General features: G+C 35.5%; 3 protein-coding genes and 2 pseudogenes across 5 annotated transcripts; 2 read left to right on the top strand and 3 right to left on the bottom strand.

Moving 5' to 3' along the window:
* The first annotated feature begins 732 nt into the window (after positions 1–732).
* Positions 733–3,751, top strand: LOC7486684 (probable plastid-lipid-associated protein 4, chloroplastic). The gene is made up of 6 exons (XM_006369290.3): positions 733–1,100; positions 1,378–1,491; positions 1,919–2,014; positions 2,292–2,366; positions 2,586–2,653; positions 3,401–3,751. The coding sequence occupies exons 1-6, from the start codon at positions 777–779 to the stop codon at positions 3,471–3,473; spliced, it is 750 nt and encodes a 249-aa protein (XP_006369352.1). The 5' UTR covers positions 733–776; the 3' UTR covers positions 3,474–3,751.
* Positions 3,752–4,341: 590 nt separating this feature from the next.
* On the bottom strand, positions 4,342–8,939 carry LOC7486683 (probable inactive receptor kinase At2g26730; annotated as a pseudogene).
* LOC7473012 (A-agglutinin anchorage subunit) lies at positions 8,311–13,618 on the bottom strand. 3 transcript variants are annotated; one of them, XR_002982510.2, is made up of 2 exons: positions 12,187–13,618; positions 8,311–8,681 (listed from the first exon to the last, which is right to left on the bottom strand). XR_002982510.2 is itself a non-coding variant. In XM_024603739.2 (2 exons), the coding sequence occupies exon 1, from the start codon at positions 13,527–13,529 to the stop codon at positions 12,330–12,332; it is 1,200 nt and encodes a 399-aa protein (XP_024459507.1). In that variant the 5' UTR covers positions 13,530–13,618; the 3' UTR covers positions 8,311–8,681; positions 12,285–12,329. The 3 variants fall into 3 exon arrangements, 2 of the variants coding, with proteins under 2 accessions (XP_024459507.1, XP_024459505.1); XM_024603739.2 differs by having other exon boundaries at positions 12,285–13,618; XM_024603737.2 differs by having other exon boundaries at positions 12,296–13,617.
* A 4,361-nt stretch (positions 13,619–17,979) lies between these two features.
* Positions 17,980–20,880, top strand: LOC7486682 (uncharacterized; annotated as a pseudogene).
* Positions 20,725–22,115, bottom strand: LOC7473011 (chlorophyll a-b binding protein CP24 10A, chloroplastic). Its single transcript, XM_002298142.3, has 2 exons — positions 21,604–22,115; positions 20,725–21,410 (listed from the first exon to the last, which is right to left on the bottom strand). Exons 1-2 carry the CDS (start codon positions 21,825–21,827, stop codon positions 20,861–20,863), a joined length of 774 nt encoding a protein of 257 aa, XP_002298178.1. The 5' UTR covers positions 21,828–22,115; the 3' UTR covers positions 20,725–20,860.
* Between the last annotated feature and the right edge of the window lie 290 nt (positions 22,116–22,405).

The raw sequence follows: 22,405 nt of genomic DNA on the forward strand, positions 1-22,405 counted from the left end.
ATATTCATGAAGAAAAAGAAAAACCATGGCCACTATTTTAATCAAAATTGTGAAAATGATTTTGATTAAAATAGTTTTTGAAACAATAGTTAATTTGAAGGAAATAAACATTGTATGTTATATTTATGTACTATATAATATAGTTGTAAACATAATTTCAAAATATAAATATAAAAATTTGTATGACACTTTCCATCCAAATCAATAAAAACTTTTTATATCTAAAATCTTTATAGCAAGACATTCAAATGGATTAATGGTATTAAGTGGGAGTTAGATTTTGAAATTTTTGGTATAGGAATTTTATTTTGATATTTTATAGATACAAAAATATCTTAAAAGACTATTTCACAAAAAAAAAAATATTTTTTATAAGGGCCTTAGTAAGTATACTTGAGCAATATTTTACTCTTGTGTATTCCCTGTGGAAACTTTATTAGGTATCTTTAATACCCTGTTTGAAATTATAGTAGTGGTGACGGTTTAAAGTGGTTTTCATTTAAAAATGTATTAAAATGAATTTTTTTTAAAAAAAATTATTTTTAACATCAGCATATTAAAATAATCAGAAAATATAAAAAAATTATTTTAAACAAAAAAAAATTTGAAACTTTTAAAAACGTGTTTGTACCATATTTCCAAACATACCCTAAATACTTAAAGCTTTTGTTGGGCCAAGGTCATGGGCCTTTGTTTTTTCTTGCAAAAAAGCAGATTGGTTTTATTATAGTAAAACACAAGACAACCTCAAGATCACTCTCTGCAAAACCTTTGCCATGACAATGGCCTTATCTTCATCTCCACACTCTCCAGCAGTCCTCACAGCCTCTCAATTCTCAACTCACTCACCATTTCCAAAACTCACCACCTCTCACTTCTTCTTCTCTACTGGTAAACCCTCCAACCAAACCAGCTACTTTAACCTTTCTTCAAGCTACTCCACCATTGATAGATCATGGAGCGCTAAGGTTTCTTTCTTTCCTGCTTTCTTGAAAAAGGGCAAGAGTGCTAAGGTCCTCAAGGAGGAACTTCTTGAGGCCATTGATTCCCTTGATCGTGGAGCAGACGCCATTCCTGAAGACCAACAAAGAGTTGATGAGGTTGGTCCATTCCCATCACCTCTTCTTTGCCTTATGATGATTTTTTGCTGTAACTCTGAAGATTTTATTACGTTGAAGCTTTTCTTGAACTTGAGCTAATTAAAATGCACCCCAAATATATATTTTCTTAGTTGGAAACTTAGGATTAACGTTCCAGAAAATATATTGTTGAATGCTTAAACTAATGTAGAGGATGTGTTCTTAAGATCTTTTAAAGAAAGAATTTAATTTTGATGAATGCGCAACTTTTTTATTCTTGGAAGTCATTTCTTTACAGATTGCTCGGAAGCTTGAAGCAGTGAATCCGACAAAGGAGCCATTGAAATCTGGTTTACTAAACGGGAAATGGGAGCTTCTATACACCACTTCACAATCTATTTTGCAAACACAAGTGAGCTCAGATACCATGTTGTTTCTATGTATTTTTCAAATTAATCCATCCAAATATTTCTTTTGCTTTGTTTGGCACTTCAATATGTTTGGACAATTGACACTTTTCATTCACTTCTTTTGGTGATCTTAGCGTATTTTCTTGGTATGAAATTAATCCCAACAATCACAGAATCACCATGTATTCTAATCTAAACAAGTTTCATGGGATTATCCAATCAATATACACCATTAATGGAACTGGTGGTAGCACTTTCCTTCCCTTTTTTTTGCACACTTGACTTATTAATTGAATGAATACTTGCCAAGCATCTTGTCTCGATTTGTCTTTCGTGAAGAAAATATTAATGATAAATAAATAAAAAGGTGGCTTTGTTTCTTGTATTTCTTGTACGAGTTGACATCACTCGAGAAATAATGTCGTGCAGAGGCCAAAGCTCTTAAGATCCAGGACAAACTACCAAGCAATCAATGCTGATATACTTAGGGCCCAGAACATGGAATCTTGGCCATTCTTCAACCAGGTAAAAGGGATTATTGGAATTTGATTTTTAAGCATTCCATTTTCCTTTTACTCTTTTTTTGTTTTTTATAAAGAACAGATAAGCTATATATACCCTACACTCTCGACCATTTTATCTGAAAAGACTACCACTGCATCCGTGTTCTGTGTTTTTCTTGAAAACTATACGTTAAGTCTCCACAAGTAAAACTGTTTAGGGTTAGGGGCTCTCCATTGAAAAATAAAAAAGGTGTAAATTCAGTCTCACGTCTTATCAGTTTGACGTTCATGTTTTGTAGGTAACTGCAGATTTAACACCATTGAGTGCAAAAAAAGTTGCTGTAAAGTTCGATGTCTTCAAGATTCTTGGTCTGGTAGGTACTCTCGTCTTATTTTTATAGTAAACTATAATTATGTAGCACTTATTTTTCTGGAGTTGTATAGATCCAAACTAGCAAGGTGTTTTCAATTTGTTGATGACTCAAGTATTCCTGAGCCCTAAAATCAAGCCTATGAAGCATATATCTCAAAATGTTTTTCACTAAGTCCTTTTGCCACTTCTTTTCACAAAATGCTCTTAACATCCTGCACAGATACCAGTTAAGGCACCAGGAAGAGCTCGTGGTGAGCTGGAAATCACTTATTTGGATGAAGAATTACGGTCAGTGCACTCATTTTTTGTGTACCATTAATTCATAAGAATTAGGAGTGCTTTAAGAACTGCTAGGGATGGAATACAGATAACAATCATAGCATAATGTAACTTATTGACATTTAACTTTATGATAATAGAATGCACCAACATCAGAGAACCTTGTCAACTTAATTACTAGCAATTTTTTTAACTGAAAGAAATGATGGAGATCGTGGCTTAATAAGGTCTGATTTCTGTATGAGAAACCATAGGTTAAAGAGAACATTCATGTACAAAAAAAAAAACACATGCAAGCACATACTTTCTGCCATAATCGAAGGAGATCTGTTGCATGCCTATCGACTGAGCAGTACAACTCTGGCTCGATGCTTGATGCAGGATCATGCGTATACACACACACGCATCATCATTCTTTGCATGTTTTTGCCCAATTCATTCCCGTGTTAAACACATGACTAGTTCTTTGTCTGCTGATGATAAACCATTAATCATGTCCATAATCTGTGTCTGTGGGAAGCAACCATTTCATTTGAAAATACCAAGTCTAGTAGAACATTTTTGTTTGTATTAGTTCTTGATTAATAATCAGGTTATAATTCATTTGTTTTTGATGAATAATCAGGTTATACTTGCATGATTTTTATTCTTTATGTTCTGTTGTAGGTGCAATAGTAACCAACCAAATTACTAGTTCACAACCATGCATGTCTATTTTCAGCGTATGTAACATACTGTTCCTTTTTATTTCAACAGAGTATCCAGGGGTGACAAAGGAAACCTGTTTGTCTTGAAAATGGTTGATCCATCCTACCGTGTTCCTGTCTGATCATGATTGACCATATTGTTCTTGTAATCGACCCGTAATGCCTCCCTTTTGCATTTTAATTGTTCTGGCCATGTAAGCTGCAGGTTTTCCTTCGACACATTTCCTAGCCGTATTAGTCTGTTGCGTGTATAATGTAAATTTTGATTCTTGACTGTATATGCTTACGCTTTCTATTTTCTTTTTTTTTTGAGTTTAAGCAACCGTCAGAAGTTGCTATCCGATAATATAACTAAAATACAAAGGTGAACAGACTGGAATACAAATTGCAGTGTTTATCAGGTTGTGGAGAAGGCATGCATGTATGAGGGTGTGCTTAGTTTCTGTTTCTGTACCTTTTCTTGTAATGTCATGTACCACTTTATTCCTTTGCTGGACAGCATCTGCAAGTGTCGTGTTATCACATAATCGCATTGATTAATCAGCCAACTATAAGTATCAACCATCTTTCTGGTGCTGTGATTTTTTTTTCCTGATTGTTTTAAATGCATATCATGAGTAATTTGAAAACAATAATGCTATCCTTTGAGGTCCTTAAAAAGGTTGCAATAGCGTAGCATTTAGAAAACTTCCAAGCCCTTTGGAGAAGAAATTGTTACATGAACTTGGCTACTTAGACGAGCCAATTACACTGTCTTGATTTACTGTATCAGTTATTAATTAAAATTATTTTGGTCTGATAGATCAGATTCATGTAACAGTTTGTTCTCAAGGGTGGATATAGCTCTCTCTTTGGTCAATTTGCTTGTGAGATTTGATGTGTCTTAAGATCCAGCAACTTTGTAGTGTCTTGAGATTTGAAGGTGACTATAAAACTGCATTTAGCAACCCAAATTTTAAATGACTAGAAAACTTGAAAAGGATGAGAGGCTGTAGAGAATAGGTTTACTTTTGTCACAGAATAACAAAGTAATTACATAAAGAAAAAAATGTCAAGTACAACAACTGTTCCAAGCCTCGCAATCATTCTTCTGCATTTGGATATTTTATTTTTCTGATGATGAAAAATAACACCGATCTGTTGTTGTGGTTTTTTAGTCTGACAGTTTAATGTCAATGTTAATTAAGCTGGCACTTGTTGGAAGAGATTCGTCTGATTGATCCACAAATTCTTCATCTTCTGATTCAACAGCTTTGATGTTCTCCACCTCTGTCATTTCAGGTCGGTTATAGGGGAACTTATCGCAGCAGCGGCTTGCAATTTGCAGTAGTTTTAGCATCCCAGAATACGCACTTCTTTGCACAGGAATCTCAATATCGTGTATCTCAGCTGTCCATTATTCCCTGACTGCTCTATTCACCCGACTGCAAAGATCCACTCCCTTCATTCCTGGAGGAGCCGAATAGACTGGTAGCTTTCCAGTCAAGAGTTCTAGCAGAAGGCAACCATAACTCCAAACATCAGACTTCTTAGAAACCTTTTTGGTATATGATATCCAGGTGGTTTGTATGAAACAAGATTCTGAGCTGCAATGGATTGAGCTATTAGTGATCTGAGACCACGATCTGATATCAAAACCATCCCGTTCCAATCAAGAAGAACATTTGTTGATTTTAGGTTGCCATGAGGGACAACGCTTTTTGAGTTAGTAGTATTGATGTGAAGATACTACAGGGCTCGTGAAATGCCTCGAGCTATGGATAGTCTTGCGCTCCACCTACATGGAATCCTGTCCCTTCCTCTGCTACCTGCATTGTTGAACAAATATATTACAAATAATTGGTTGCAGATAATAAAATAGATAAAAGAAATGCATGTAATCTTCCCAATCATCAATTTCATGTTATAAAATGTGAGAGAAAGAATAAGAGAATGATTTAAACTTTCTAAAAAATGCAAAAGAAAAACCAGAATTTATTTTATTTGTATATAAAAAAAAATAGAAAGAGGGAAAGAGCAAATCGAAGTGAATAAATACCATGAATGCGAGTAAAGAGGTTTCCTTTTTGTGGATATTTGTGTACCAGAAACTGCTCATCCTTGGAGTAGGAGTAAGCTAGAAGTGGTGGCAAATTGGGGTGCTTCTGATGAGCAATTATATGCATTTGCCTTGTGAATTCCTCACTACTTAATGGCTTCAAATCCCTTATTTGCTTTACAACAACAGCGGCCCTGCCTTCCACCATAGCTTTATACCAATTTCCCAGGTTCCCCTTGCCTAAACCCTCAGCAGAAACTTTTAGAAGATCATTCAGTTGGAAACTTTTTGCTTCTTCCTCTATGAAAATAAGCTTCCCTTTTTCTTCTCTGATATCGACATCCTTTCCCTTTTCCTCTATCTCATCCCTCAAACCATCATCAACAATAGTAGTATCTCCTCCTCCTTTTCTTTCATCCTCTTTCTTGATCATTTTCTTAAGCTTCCTAGCCTCTTAAAGTAAAAAATGAAGAGCAAAATCACCGCAGCTAAACCAACAACGTCAAGAACTATGTACGTGGTTGCAGAATTAGGTTTAGATGACATTCTTGGGGGTTCATCAGGTGGAGAATTTGTGTTGTTCTGATCAGCTGCTCCATCCAACTGCTGTGGAAACATTATTGCAGGTGTTAAACGTAGGTGGGCCGCACAGTTGAGGGTTACTAGAATATGAATCAGGGCCAAAAGATTGCAGAGTGTGAGTTGTTGGGATTGAGCCATTGAGATCATTGCTAGAGACATTAAAGACTCTCAAGCTGGAATGGTTAAATTCTGGGATTGAGCCTTTCAAATAGTTATCCTGAAGAAGCAACGGCTCCAACAATTCAAGACTTAGCAGTGACCTTGGGATTGAACCGTACAACTTGTTTCCCGATAAATCAAAGTTTCTTCATCTTGTTATGCCCCCTGATATTGAATTGTTCTTGAAGCTTAGGACAGTCAGCTCGGTGAGGAAGAGGAATGCATCGGTATCGATTGATGTAGCATCCAACCCCATACTTTCCAGAGAGATTCCAGTAACATGACCACCGACGCACTGAATGCCATGCCATGCCATGTTGAGGAATAGTCTGTATTGCATTGAGGGCCAGTCCAATTATCATTCAGAAAAGAGTACCGTGAAGGATCAAACTCTGCTGCTGTAGCATATTTGAGTAGGTATAATATTGAGAAAGGTAACACGAGAAGCAAATACAGCAGCTTGATCAGGACTGGAGAAAAATCCCATGATTGCAACTCAAATTTCAAAGTGGAAGCTAGCCGATCTGTTCCATGGAAGTTAAGTAATTGGACGTTGATGTAAAATTGGCCTCAGCTAGCGAGATGCTCCGCATATCCTAAATTTCCAAACTAAAAATGCTACTACCAGGACTCATTTATTAGATGAAAAATTGGTTTTTGGAAATTATTTTTTAAATTATTTTTTATTGTTGTTTGTCATTAGAAAAGTTAGTTAATAAAAAATACTTTTCAGTTAAAAAAAAATTAACTTAGTTTTCAAGAAAGTGTTTTCTTTTTACTTTAGACAGAAAACACTTTTCAGAAGTTGTGAAAAATTTAGAAATATTATATTATTTGCTGATTATAACAAATTCGATCATCAAATTTTTTATTGCTATATATTTTGTTTTGAATCTTTTTTTTTTAATTTCACCCCTTAGAATTTGATTTAATTTGATTTTTATATTAACTTTGGTTCTTATTTTTATGATTGTTATTTGTATTTTTTTATTGTTTTTTTAATTGAAATTTTTTATCTATCAAATTTGGTTCTCATTCTTTTGATTGTTACTTATTTTATTTGAAATAATTTATGAAATTATAATTATTATTATTTTAATTTCATTATTTTTTAATTTTTTTATCTATTAGATTTAATTTCTATTATTTTGATTGTTATTTATTTTATTTGAGATAATTTATGAAATTAGATTTTTATTTCAATTTCATTCTCATTTAACATTTTAACTTGTAAGATTTGTTCCTCAATATTTTAATAAACTTGAAAACAAATATTAATAAGTTATTTTCCATGACATAACCAAATACTGGAAATTATTTTCCAATTTATTTTTTATAACACTACTAAATATAGAAAAATAATTCACTTTTCAGGAATTTATTTTAAAAAAAAACCTACTTTTTAAATAAAAAAAAAAAACTGATTTTTCAGCTAACAAACATAATCTAGAACTGACAAGTATGTTCCTGCTGGAAGATAAAACCAAGAATGCTATGATATAACTGTTGGAGTTTCCTAGGTTAATTAACTAGATTGTTTTACATTGTTTTAATTGATTAATATTAAAATGGAACATGAACCATCAATTATATGCTCGCATATATTAATTATTTTATTCTAAAACCTCGGCCTATCATCACCTGCTTGTTTATGACCAAATATTCGGACGGATTTTAGCTGGAGAGTCAGAACAGTTTGTGAATGCCAAAGCGCTCCAAGTTGAGCATACTATACACTATATTTTTTTTTTGTATACAAGAAATGCAAGTTTTTTTTATGTTAGTATACTCAGAAGTCGCCGATCTAATCCAAAGCCGGGTTTGCATATTTGATAAATATCATATTATAAAAAAAATCACTGACCTGTTCAACAGAAATTAGCTTGACTCAAAAAAGGAAGGCAACTTGTCACTGCACCTACGTTACCATGTCAGGTTGGGATCCACTTGGAAAGGGTGATCATGCAAACCACTTTTTGCGTTGCATAGTGCGGTTGATCACCTTGAATAATACACCAACCCGAAAGAGTCCTGAGTCACGGGTCACTGGATTGATCATAAGTCAGATGAAGAAAAGGAGGAAGTTTTCCACAGACAAACAGAATAGTCATGAAGCATACATGGCAAACAGACTGAAACCTGGCGCAATCAACATACTGTCACATTTAACATCAACAAAAGAAGTCAAATCGCAGAAACTTAGATAAAAGGTGGCAACTATGGCTCGCAAGCCTTGGAATCCATAAACCCTGTATACAACACAACAACAACAACGCCGAGCATGTCCCTCACTATTTGCATACCTTCAACAAAGTAACAACAGCACTCATTAAATAGAAGACCACATACATACCAAACACAGCTTTGTTTACAGAATAATGATCATGGTATTAATCTTTCTTGAAATGGTACGCCTCTAAACATAAGCATCTCTAGCTGTTTGATGCCATTCTCTTGCTGTTTTGAATGTCGAGCATTTTCACCTCAGAAGGTACAAAACCCTTGTTGGAGTAATCCAGCTTCAACTCATAGTCACAGGTACCCAAGAAACCTGCATGAGCCGGAAACTCGTGAGAAAACCTGGAGAAAATAAGCATCACTGAAATCATCAATTCCACTGTAAATTTCTTTCATCTCGGATCCCTCGTAAACAATATTCCCAATATCTCAAGCGTGAGAAGGGCCACTAACAAGGTCAAAAGGAGACAACAAGTATAATTTACCAATGAAAAGTGAAAGAATAATTGAAATTACAATATATGCTAGTTGCTTGGTCATCGTGTTCTAACAGGATAAAAGTTGATGGCATTTTTGTCTAATAAACAATGAATCATTGTGTTACTCCAAAATCGCCACAGGTGGCAGAATTTTCTCATCTCCAAGATTTTTTAGTCAAGGTGCTAGTTCTGGAAATAGTTGAGAGAATCAATTTGACAAGCCAAATGTTATGGATATTCACTCCTAAAAACTTTAAGGCTTGAGTACCGGTAAATTTTGGTATGGTGATCGGACGCCACAAGCCTATGCTCCTTTATTTCTCAGAAATGCTCCAACTAAAGACTTCACACATTTTCCAAGGACCTGAAAAATAAACTTTTAAATGATCTTTGGGGATCAAGTTTCTTTTATCAATTTTTATCCTCTAATCCAACCAGCATCTAATCTCTGAATTTTCTAGGCAAAACAATAGTTAACATGTTTCAATTAAAGTTAAACAGAAGTTCTATTTGAATTTATTCATCTTCTCCAGTTCTAAAATGATAAATATTTACCATGTCCCCTCCCCATGTCAAATTTTGAAATTAAATCTTATTGCATCTTGATGAAGGAACAAGATGAGCGCTTCTACATATTTGTTCAAGGCTAAAAAGACCAAACTTCTAATCTCTTCATATACCATGAGCACTGTACTCCACGACTTACAATTAGTCTTAATCCAGTTCAATAAAAATTTCTTACACAATTATCTATTGGGTCAAAGAAAGTTACTTGAATGTACCTTTTCCAACAGAAGTAAGAAGTTCAATTTGCACTGCTCGGGAGTCCATATAACCTCACAATCCTGAGAGCACTTTCTTGCTACTAAAAAAACTGGTAACCCTAATTCCTTAAGGAAAAGGTCAACTTGATCCTAAATAATATAGGATTGGGTTCAAATGTTACCATGACAAAGCTGACAATATTTTCCACTCAGATTTTTCTTCCAACTTGTCAGGCTGGATGATAACATGTGTTGGATCGTACAGTTCAAGACACACTTCATACCAAGTTGTTACCTGGGACCTGGTTTGTTATGGTACTTGGTAAGCTACAGGTATGCGGTTTGCCACTTACTCCAGTTGTGGTACAAGGTGGGTAGGCTTAGTTGGGTTTCACTATTTCAGGTCATGGTTTGCTTTAATTTAGGTCATTCCCATATATGCATGCATGTATTATTTACAAACACCCAATCCTTTTAAATTCAGTAAATTGCAAAATTAAATCTCTAATTACTTGTGAACAAGATTTTCTCCAACATAATGCTATTTCCAATTTTCTCTTTTCTTCCAAAGGCAGCAACATTATCCCCTCCCTCATTTTTTTCTAGGAAGCAGAATCAAAGAGTTCAACTCAACTAAATCTATACCTTTTCAGTTAAATGAAGATGAGAGAATCAAGGGTTTTGATTACTTGCATTATCTCATTAGGATTCCTTTAGCAACGCGATGTTTAGATCTCTTTTGAAACTATCTCTTTCAAAACTTAAAACTATCAACACGATAACAGTTGGGTTGCTACTTTTAATTAACGGGATCACAAACGTACCACGTTCTGGGTCACGAGATTCAGAACAACATTCAATGGGGGTAGTAAAAATCCTTGTAACCATTCATCAGGTGAACAACCATCAAGAACTAGTCCACTAAAGAATGCAACTCATAGAACTTATTCTCACAGAGAAATATGGCATGCTTCTAGGCAGCAGATAATGCAACTGAAGGTCAATATTTACAAAGTAGACAAAAGGGGATATTAAAACCACGCTTTTAACTATGTGGATTAATGCCTTCAAAGATTGGTTAAGAGAGTTGGTTTTCGTTTCCTAGTTCTTTTGAGTTCCAGCAAAGGCAGCTTCTAGATAACAGGGCTGGACTTTTATATACTATCTTGTTGCTTTTATGAGTACACTTATTTATGTCTCTTGTATAGTAATCCTTATGTTTTCCTAAATAGGAATTTTAAGTCTCATTAAGAGTAAGAATAACACAAGCATTATATATGCTTGTATTCTTTCAATTTTAGTATGAGATTTTATTGAAAAAGTGCAGCCCTCGGCCTAAATATGTGAAAAGGTGGGATGCCTACAATCAAGGAGTAAATCCTTGAATCTACTAGTGCGAGGCTAGTAGTTCTCTATATCAAGAAAACCTATTCTCTGACAAAAACTCAATCTATTTAATCAATAGTCATTATGCCAACTGAATATCTAGGTGTAGGACACTTGCTTTTTAAGAATGTCACCCTTAATGAAGTTACCTGCTCAGTCTGTAACTTGGAGGCACCTCCCCAAGTAACCTTCTTAGAGGGGCTGTATGTGGCTGTGAGGTTTATTTTGGAAAGGAAGTTTCAACCAAAATGTTGAGAGGCTACAGATATCAGGTTCACAGTGACTGGCTTTCTTAGGATTGATGCTTGATCATGATGAATGTTTCCTGGGAGTGCTAGGTGATTTATCTGTTCCTTATCAAGTTTACTATTTCTCTGCAGGTCTATCTCAAATTTCAACTCACTCTTAGAAACTTTCCCATACAAGCTTCCTTTTCAGGTTTAGGATCTCAAATTTCCCTCCTACATTGACCCAACAGTTGTAATTTGCACAAACAGAACTAAACATAGAAACTGCATATGAATACTGACATTTGTGATAGAGCAACCAATTTTCCATGCAGAATCAAATGCATTATCAAGAGAACCTTTCACTGCCCTGATTATTAGTAGAAACTCTTAAGAGGGGGCACTAACCAATTTGGATACAGAAAATTAGTGGTAATAGGATTTCTTCAAGGGAAACCCAAAATCATCCCAATGAGCGAAGTTCAACTTTACTTGAAAAATGACAACTCCCCTTTTATTCACCGTCATTTTTTAATCTATAGAGAGGAGTACAATGACATCTCCTAATAAGTAGCAACTAATAAACACCAACTAGAGTGGATGCTAAACTTACTCCTAAGAGCACTCAAACACTACTTTAGAGATAAGCCACTATCCCACTAGCAGAACGTTGATAAAGCAATGATACGTGACTTCATGGAGCAACATTGATTAAGTTGGGTGCATAACAATCTTTTCCATGGAATAAGAAATTAGTGTAAAAAACACATTTTGTTGACAGATTGTATCAATTCTTCAAAGGGATGTTCGTTCTGTAGAGTTAATAGGCTAGAGTCAAACACTAATGAGAAGATAACCAAAAAAAAAATTTATATATATATGATGCGTAACAAAGAACGAAGTTTTGGAAACATAATTTTCTACTTGGTGTGCAGTGCTGACAAGAAAGTGAAACCACTTACATGCCATAGATGAGCATGTTCTGTAAGATCCATTGCAAAGAGCTATGACAGATTTAAAGTAGGTATTATGAAACATTAATAAAATTAATGATTTAAACCTAGAGGTTACCCGCCACGCCAACCGCAGCCAAAACAAACCACTTTCACTTTGAGACTAGGAGAATTTCAGGCTTCTTAGCTTTGGCGGGGGTGTTGGCATTTGAAGAAGCATTTGCAGCTGTTGCCTTTTCAGTTTCACGCGTTCTCTTATCAAGCTGAATTAGACTCCTGGTCGCTAAAATCGCCTGTGGAACCAAATCATGAGACCCTCTAGCATACAACCTTCTTACAGCAACAGAAGCAGCATCCTTAGCATCTTGTGTATTCAATGGCCCCAACAAACAATGCCCTAAAATCCTCAACAATGGCTGCAAAATCTCCCAAGGCAGAGGAATCCTTACTCCCTTAGGCTCAGACTCAGAGATCCCCGAGCTGTCTTCAATCTCATTACTGCTTATCATTACATTCCTTCCCTCCAAGAAATAATCAGCACCATCAAATTCATCAAATTTATCTTGGCAAGCACAATCCTGTCCAGCCCAGGCGGCCGCAAACCGGCACAATTCGACTTTAGACCAACTGGGCATCTGTGAGATGTGTTTGAAGTAACAGTCCAAAGCGACCCCAACAATGACAGGCCTTTTAGTAGACTTAATAGCGATCTGGGGCTCAAGTGGGGGGGACAGAACCCCAGTAGAAGGAGCCTGAACCTGCGATTTATGCGGCTTGTTTCGCGGGATATGATAAAGAGAAGGTTGAGAAAGATGAGGAATTTGGACAACCACAGGCTTTCCGCCACGAGATTTAACCTCGGACGAATAGATGGCAAGAAGAACAGCTTCGAAGCCAGCAAGGGAAGGAGCAGAAGAGGAATCAGAAGAGTGGATCCGAGAGAGATAAATGCCAGACAGAAGAGGAAGGAAAGAGAGGACAATGAGACGGAGGTTAGGATCAGAGGAAAGGTAAGTTTCGTAAAGCCATTGGCAGAGGGGGTCGGAGCCAGAGCCGGAAAGAGGAGAAGAAAGGGAGGAGGAGATGTGAGAGTAAGCTTCTGGGGAAGAGAGAAAGGAAATGGCAGGGCGGTCGGAGTCGGCTAGGGAGGAAAGGGAGAAGGAAGAGGAAGAAGGGTGTGAAGGGAGGATTGAGGAGAGGGAGAGGATGCGTGAACGGGCTTTGGAGACTGATTCCCACCAGGATTGAACTGGGTCAGTGGTGGTGCTGATGCTGGTGGTGCTGGTGCTGGTCGGGTGGGGAGGGGAGGAGGTGGAGGAGGGAGAGTAGTTGTTATTGTTGTTGGAGTCCATTAGAGAGTTGACTCTCTCTCTGTGTTAGAGCTTGGACAGGGAAATGGACTGACTGCTTGGAGAGAATTGTCGACCTGGTCTTGATTTTTATAGGCGTGGAAAATGAGATAGACATTTTTTTATATATATTTTTAAGGTGAGATTAGCATAAAGAAATTAGGTTAAGCTTACAGCATCCACTAAATTATTATCCCGCGCTACACAGCTGCGTGCGTGCGTGCGTGTCAGATAAAAAGAAATTAACATGTTCAAAAATATAAATGAAACAATTTAAGTCAAGTGTTATTTAAGTTAATTTGATTTGGTTGACTTATAGATTTAAAAATAATATTAACATCTGATAAAAATATAATTTAACTCAAAAAATTAAGACGATATCATTTTTAAATTTTTAAAATAAAAACATATTAGATTAATTTGGGTCAACTTGGAGTAACCTCTCAAACCTGCGAGTACAATTAACGTAGGTTAACTAACCAAGTTCGTGATCTGTGTAATGAGACCAGTATAACCTTATAGAAAGTAAATCAAAACAAATTATAAAGTCTAATTCATAATCAACTCAATATTAAATGATAAAATTAAAAAATTAAAAATAACCAAAAAAATAACTTGAGTCAACCGGGTTAACCCATCAAGTCTACAACCTGGGTCACCAGATCAGAATAATCTTATAAAAAAACATATCAAAACAAATAACGAAGTTTAATTCTCAATCAACAGTTAAATGATGAAATAAGAAAAGATTCAATTAAAAAAAAAGGATAAAAAACTTGAGTTAGCTGATTTAACTCATCAAACTCGTGACTCGGATTACGATACTGGAATAACTTGATAGAAAGAAAATTAAAATAAATTACAAAACCCAATCCTTAGTAAACCAAGAATTAAATGATAAAAGAAAATTAAAAAAAACTAAAAGAATTAATCATTGTTCCAATAAACAATGATCCATGAGTAAGGGAACAATAATTTCTCATCCTCAATTAGTTCTTGTTAATGTACATATTTTTTATCTTTTAACTAAATTTTAGCTAAAACATTATTTAAATAAGTTTTTTTTCTAACATTATCATATTCATACTCTTTAAAATAAAATAAAAACCAAAAATATTTTATTTTTAGTTTTTGAATAAATTATTTTAATTATTTTTAAAATTCAAATATTATAACAGTTATGTTTCAATTTATGTTTTTAATGATTGTATTCTAATGGTTATATTTAGTGACAAACTTTTGAAAATTAGTTTTTTAATTATAAAAGAACGGGAAAATTATACTTCGAAATTAAACCATGTTCAAAAACCAAGAACATACACTAACAAAAATAGAAAAGACATTAAACACCAATTGTCATCTTTTTTTAAAATCCAAAACTACCTTATTTTATCAAAATTAGTAACAAACATATTGTCTTGTCACTCAGTAACATCAACAGCAACTCCAAACATGATTTAAATAATAAAAATAATATTTTTACGTAATAATCAAAACAAAACTAGAAAACATCATAACACTAAAATAAGTTCAAAAAACATCAAAAGTTGTTTAAACATTAAGAAAGCATGAATAGACAGGTCACATGGACTTCATCCTTGAGTTGTTACATGGTTATACTTTCCCAAAGTTTACTGACTATGGATTGTTGTTTTTTCTTCTCTTTTCCCTTCTTTTTTCCCTTTCACTCTCTTTCTTTCCAAATCTTATTAGATCTTTTATGTTATGCTCTTGAACCTTCACAATAGGGTATATTAACAGATGTATTTCCCCATGTTTTCCCTCTCTTTCTTTTCTTTTTTTCTTCTCTGATTTATAGGGGTATTTCTAGTTTTTTTTTTTATCAAAACTTAGCCCTTTAATCAAAGTGAGAGGATTTTGGACAAAAACAAATAACTGGAAGAGCTTGTACTGGGCTGGTTTTGCAATGGTAGTTTTGATTTTAGGGGTGCTTGGTGGTTTTGCTAGATTTGGAGGGCAAAAAGCTATTTCTAACCTTTTGATCTTGAAATGGAGGTTTTTAAAACCATTAATTAAGAATCATTTGAGAAGTTTTAAGTGTGAACACACAAAAAATGGATGGTTTGTTGAAAAATGACAAATCGAGTTGGCAACTCTGATGTAAACCTCATCGGAAACCACCTAAAGTTGGTAGAGGAGGTGCATACCTTTCGTTTGGATCCAGCTTTACTCAATTTAAAGGTCCGTAACTTCACATTTATTCGTTCAAAGATGTCAACTTGATCAGCTTAGAATCTGAAAATGCAAGGAAAGCTTATCGGGGACAAGATATTGGAGACTTCTATGGAAAAATTGGGGTGTAAACGTCCAATTTCATGGACATAGGGTTGTAGAGGGGGTGTTTCTTAATTGAATGGTGGTGGTTAAGCCCCTGAGATGGTCTGAGACGTCATATTCATTCGCCTGAACATGCTCGCTAAAGCATCCAAAATTGCCAAGGAAGAAGATGAACAGTGGGTGAACAACATGTCATCTAGGTTAAACTCTAGAAATTATGGCTTTTTAATTTGGAATTTGATCAATTTTAATTTGGTCCCTACTCTTTCAATTCCTTTTAATTGCATCCATAATTGTCTCTCAACATTTAATTGCATGCAATTGCACCCCCTGTCAAATCCAAATATCAGCCTTAGAGTTTAAAGCCTTTTACAAACCAGTTCTTGATTTTTAATTTGTTCAATTTCAGCCTTAATTTACCACTAAAATCTCGAATCTTTTCAATTTGTCCCCTAATTTTGTCAATTCCAGCCCCTACAATCACACGCCACTTACAGGTTGGTTCTTGGTCTTGAGAATCTACAATTAAGTCCTTAAATGACATCTAAACTTTATTTTTTTCACAATTAAGCCCCTGATTTAACTAATTAAACATTTCAAAGTCTAATTTCAATTTCCTAAACTTCAATTTCTTCCAATTAACACCCAAATCGGCTCCAAAAACTTATTTCCCTTGCAATTAAGTCATTAATAACATTAATTAAGCCTTTCGAAATTCTCATTGAGTCCTTACTCATCCAATTTCGTGTTTCTTTACCCCAAATGAAAATATTTTTAACAGTGGAGCCTTTTATCAGTCAGAATTGGGTTGTCAATTTTGTCGATCTTATACATTTTAATCCTCAAACTTTTCCACTTGTCATCTTGGTCCTCCACCACCACTTGGGCAATCTTCTAGGCTTTCTTCATGTATATCCTCTTTTGTGTGTGTGTGTGTGTGTGTGTGTGTGGTAAAAAAAAATGGATAACAACACTCTTTTTGTCCATGTTTTATGTAAAACTATTGGCTTTGAAAAGTTTAATTTTCTATTCTTGAAGTCATGTAATACAATACATCAACTTGCATTTCTTATCTCTAAATTTCAAAACCACAATAGTTATTTAAGTCACTATAAGATTTCTACTGCATATCACAAGGGAAAGGTTTTCCTAAAAAAGTAAATGGCTAGTAGGTATGGTGAAAATATACGGGAGTAAAGGAACAAGCCAAGGATTTTCAACTAAACTAGAATCGAAATCATATAAGCTTTCAATGGTCTCTATATATCTTTCTAAAATTAACATGCCCAACAAAAAAAAGAGCAAGATACAAGAACATATTCAAACAAGAAACCAAAAGGAGGATAAAAAAACACAATAATTTATAAGAAAAATATTTGGTCTTACCGGAAAAGAAGGAAAAGAGGCAGTGGAGGGTTTTGTAAAATATAGGGTTTGTATTATTAAGAGTATTTTTAAAATTAATTTCAATAGGAATTACTATAGCAAATTAGAGGGTCTCCCTTTGAGTTGTTTTTTTGGTTATATTTTAGCAATTGAAATTCAAATCAAAATCAATATCTTTTAAGAGTTCAAAACTAAAAAATTGATTTAACCCTTAAAGTTGAATTCAATTTCACGGTTCCAAACACCATGGTAGAATGTTTAGGTGATATAGTTATTATTATAGATTTTTAGTTTTATTTAAAATTTGAAGTCCAAATTTTATGTATTTTTTTATTGTTATTTTGGAATATTAATCCGACAACATAATAAATGCTAATCTATTTCAAAATTTACATCTTAAAACAATTATTAAATTTGACATGTCTCTATAAGTTGACTTGATGACCTATTAATTTGGAATCTTATTCAAGTCAGATTTGAAATTGAACTATCTAAAAAAATTAACTTAATTAACTCGTGAATTGAGTAAGATTTAATATTTTTTAAAAGAAATTCTTCAAAACAATCTTATTTTATTTTTTAAAATAAAAAACTTCAATATTTTTTTAGTATTTTACATGTCAACCAAAACTAAATTTTTAATGGGATTGTTTCAAAGCATATACGATCGGATATATTTATAAGATTTAATAAACATTTTCAGATAATAATTATAAAAATGATATTAAAAAAATAAAAGGCCAAACCTCGTTGCTGTCGCCCACAACACTTTGGAAAAATAACAACATGAGCACTTGTGTGTCAGTTCTAAACTCTCCACTCCATCCTCAACAATGGCAACCTCGGCATTTTATGTGTTTCTGGATTCACTGGCCATTTCCAATTTTGGGCTTTATTTCTTTTGCTTTTAGGTTTCCATTTCTGTTGGTGGATAGAACAATCCTGGAGTTTCAGCTGTTGCCATCAAGAATGTGACAATTTCTTCCCTGGTCATTTCCCCGAGAGGCCTATTGTGCCTGGTGTTCTTATGGTTGAGGTAATGTTTTGCCTGTGCATGGATTTTCTCGTGATTCTTGGTAATGATCATCTAAATAACAGTGATGCAAACTCGGCATTATGTCTACATGTCCCAGATTTGAATTATCTGGGGCAATTAGACGTAGGTGGCATTTCCCTTTACCCAAATTGGCTCTCTTAAATCTATTTGCAGTATACGTACGTGTGAATCAGGTCTTATTGACTCTCCCTTCAGATGCCCAGACAGAAAGTAGATAAAAAAGTGGAAAAGGTTAGAGGTTTACATGACTTGTTAGGGAATAATTTAAGGGGAGAACCTTTTCCCGAGTCCTCTGCGTTCACTGAGATCATAAGTAGGACACCGCCTGATTTGTCTTTAAGAATATATTGATGATCTTTTTGGCTGACGCTGTAGAAGTTCTTGAATTTCTTGTCAGTTTCTCTCATATGACACACATGTCTTCAAACTTCCTTCGCTAGAAGGTTCCACATCATGCATGTAGAGGAGGTATTGATATGGTCCCCGTGTATGGAAATATAGGCCAATTTGTTTGGGAAGTTCCTGATCCACACTTTCGTCCTATTCCTAGATCACCCTTTTTTCTCTTTGCTGCTATGTGCTCAAGCCACCTTATTGATGTGTTTGGGATCAGCTGCTTCAAGAAAAGGCCCTGTGAAAAACTTTTCAAAGGAAACGGAACACCTTTTTCTGCTGAGCTTTACATTGTGAGGAAAATAGTTGAAATATCACCCAAAGAACCTTTTTCAGTGCACATTAAGTATCTCCACTGTAGTTTTGTTACTTTTAAGCTTAATGTCTATGATCAAAGCTGATAATTGCATGATACTGCAGATAATGAACTTCGCACCTCCATCATCAGGATTGATTCCTTGGGAGCCTATGTTTTCTTAATTTGGTCTTCCTCTTACAGTTCTGGAGTATCTTCACTTTAGCTGCTTAAGTTTTTTTTATGGCAGGTCATTTTTCTTTACCAAATGAGCCTAACAGTTCATGTGTACAGTGCATTTGTAATGCTTTATTTGATGGAAATGCATGAAAGACTATCATGTTCATCATCTTGTTTGCCCTCGCATGTAGAATTTTTTTCCCCATAACACTAAAGCTGCATGAATTAACAAAGTATCTTGATTTTTTGAAGGCATCCCCTAAATGTGTGGAGGAACAAACTTTTTAAGATTTTCTTATTGTTTCTACTTTTGCATGTGCATGTGTTGTCCACTCTCCCTTTGTTACTTTTTTTTTTTTTTGCTTAAACATGTATCTGGAGTAACATATAGTTTAAGATGTTTTTGCTATGCTCATGGATTACCAGGTCTATAAAATGAATCGAGAGGGAAAAAACTGACTGACAAATCGCTAACATTTTGGGATTGATGGTATCATGTTTGAGTTTGGTTAAATATTGAAATAACAATTCCACCCCAGATGTCAATTTGATGCCTTGGCTTTGTTTGGACTATTTACTAAATGTTTTTCTACCGGATCTAGGTATCTTTCCCTTTCCTTGGCATATTAGGGTTTCTTCCTAGTTCCATGAAAGCAAATCTCAACAAAGTGATTAATAGAACCTGAAAGTACCAGAGCATGATGATCTTATGATCATCATCTTAAGTTAGGATAACATAAAGGATTTATCATCGTAGCAATTTGTGATAGTAGAACAAAAGTTGAGTCTTGTTAGCCCGTCTTGTATTCCTTGTCAATTGATAGTTTGTGGAAGTTCTATGTCATAACTAAAGCTTCATCTAACAGTCGAGGAAGTTACATGTCATAACTAAAGGATCGTCTTCAACTTATGGAACATGGATGTATTTCTTTTCGATAGATGTCATAACTAATGATACAAGCTGACGATCATTGGTTCAGGCGATGGCACAAGTTGGTGGTTTGGTCATGCTGCAACCAGAAGTTGGAGGCTCTCGTGAGAATTTCTTTTTTGCTGGAATTGACAAGGTGAGATTCTGGAAACCAGTGATTGCCGACGACACCTTAGTTATGAGAATGACACTTATCAAGCTGCAGAAACGCTTTGGAATAGCAAAGATGGAGGGGAAAGCTTATGTTGGAGGTGAGGTAGTTTGCGATGGTGAGTTTTTGATGGCTACTGGTAGTGAATAATCTCTGCTAGTTTTACTATTTGCTACCAGTCACCAGTTGATTTTTCTTGGTTTCTTTTTCCCCCTGAAATCTCAACAATCCTTTCTATGATTTTCATACGAAGTTGGTCAAAATCTATCCATGGCAATTACAAGCATGCGATCCCTCTGTTTTCTGTGGTTGTTTGGGCACTTGAAAAGCCTTCTAGTTCTTTTTCAAGGGACCCTACTAGTACTTGGAAGTGGTATGAGTTAAAGTTTCCGGTTCATAAGCTTGTTCTCCGGTTTATCATTACTGGCATATTGCACTTATTTTATCTTTTTTCTTCTCTTTTTTGCCCACAGAACTGAGAAGGGAACGAAATAGAAAAGAGAGTAATGAGATATAAGCATGGATTTTATTGTGTCAGTTTCATACTTCTGTGAGTTGTGCTCGGAAAAATTAGACTTTATCGGCAGGAAAAATTAGATTTGTATCTACAATAATGACAGAAAATGATCATCAAGTAAAGGTTTTACAATCCAAGAGCACCCAGAGGAGTCTTGCCTTGACCAGCCTCGAAGTAAAAGATCAACATAGCAACCATGGCAAGCCTGGCATGCTTGATCTCAGCTACTTTGAGTCTCTCAAGCTTCTCCACATCAGGAATGTACACACCATCCTTCAAAGTCCCTGCAAACCCCAAAGGGTCAAAGAACTTGCCGCCAGGGTACCCCTGGTCACCAGTTGCGTTGGCAAAATTCTCAGCAGTTTTCGACCATGGTGTCGCCCATTCCACCGATTGGGACTCGGGGTTGAAGAAATCCACCCACCGCTTGCTCTCCACCCAACCCATGAGAAGGAGTTGGGTGCCGAGGAGGGAACCGAAGGAGAAGGGTGCAATGGCACCAGGGTCAGCACCAGCCTCGAACCAGGGGATGCCGCTCCAAGCTTGGCCAACAAAGATACCCAGCACGGCAGCCATAGCCCACCTACCGTGAATGAGTTCAGCTTCCCTGTACCATTTGAGGAATGCTGGGTCCTTGCCTAGCCCTAGCGGGTCGAAACCGTAGTCACCTGGGAGCCTGCAAATTAAATGTGCGGAGACTAGAATACCTCAGCTCTAGCAACCATAATAAATTCCGGGAGTACACATGGTAGAAAAGATTTGAACTCAAAATCTCTTGAGAAAAAAGACATCAATGATAGAAGAGAATTCAGATTAAGACCCAGATATGGTTGCATAAAAAAGGAGGGTGGAGGAGAGATCAGACTTACGAGCCATCGAGCCACTCGGGGTCAACCAAGCTGCCACCACCTTTAACAGCAGGGATCCATGACTTTTTTGGTTGAGCAGCAGCTACCACCACCAACTTCCTTGTACCAACTGGAAAACTTCCAGTTCTACTAGCTCCAATTCCCAGCAAGGCTTGGTTCCTCTTCCCTCCGCACAAGAAAGAAGACCCCAGTCCGTTTAGGACAGCTCCAGCGGTAGCAGCCATCTCTCTGGTTCAAGAAGATGAAGTTGGTTTCTATGCAAGCTTAGATGGAAGTAGCGGCGCCTCCTGAGCGAGGTTGTTTCCTTTGGAAATTGCAGACACTTGTTGTGGTTAGTGGTTTTAATGTTGTCTTCGACGATGAGTGAGAGAGGGAAGGAGGATCTAAAGAATGGCTTAGAGTGGAGCCATGTGGGATAATGAAATCTGAGCTTGGATAGATTTCGGACCAATGGGAGCTTCAACTCCATCCGCACGCCATGTTGGCTTCAACCCACGTGGAGCTAGTTATAAACCGTGCTCCATAGCCATAAACCACACTCATGAAGAATAGATATAAAAGCCAAATCAGGCGAGTTAATTCGGTGACTCGCCGATTTAAAACTTGATTTAAGTTAAGTTTTATTACAGACTAGATTTTTTATTTTATTAAAATAATATCATTTCACAAGTTTTAAAACAAATAATAGTTTAAGCTAATTTATTGAAAGCTCATTTATTTTTGTAATTTAAAATTTTTTTAAAAATTTATTTTTTTATTTTTTTGCTTTAAATTAGATGAGCGGATGTTAAAAATAATTTTT

This window comes from Populus trichocarpa, chromosome 1, assembly GCF_000002775.5.
Source record: "Populus trichocarpa isolate Nisqually-1 chromosome 1, P.trichocarpa_v4.1, whole genome shotgun sequence".
NCBI classification, from domain to species: Eukaryota; Viridiplantae; Streptophyta; class Magnoliopsida; order Malpighiales; family Salicaceae; genus Populus; species Populus trichocarpa.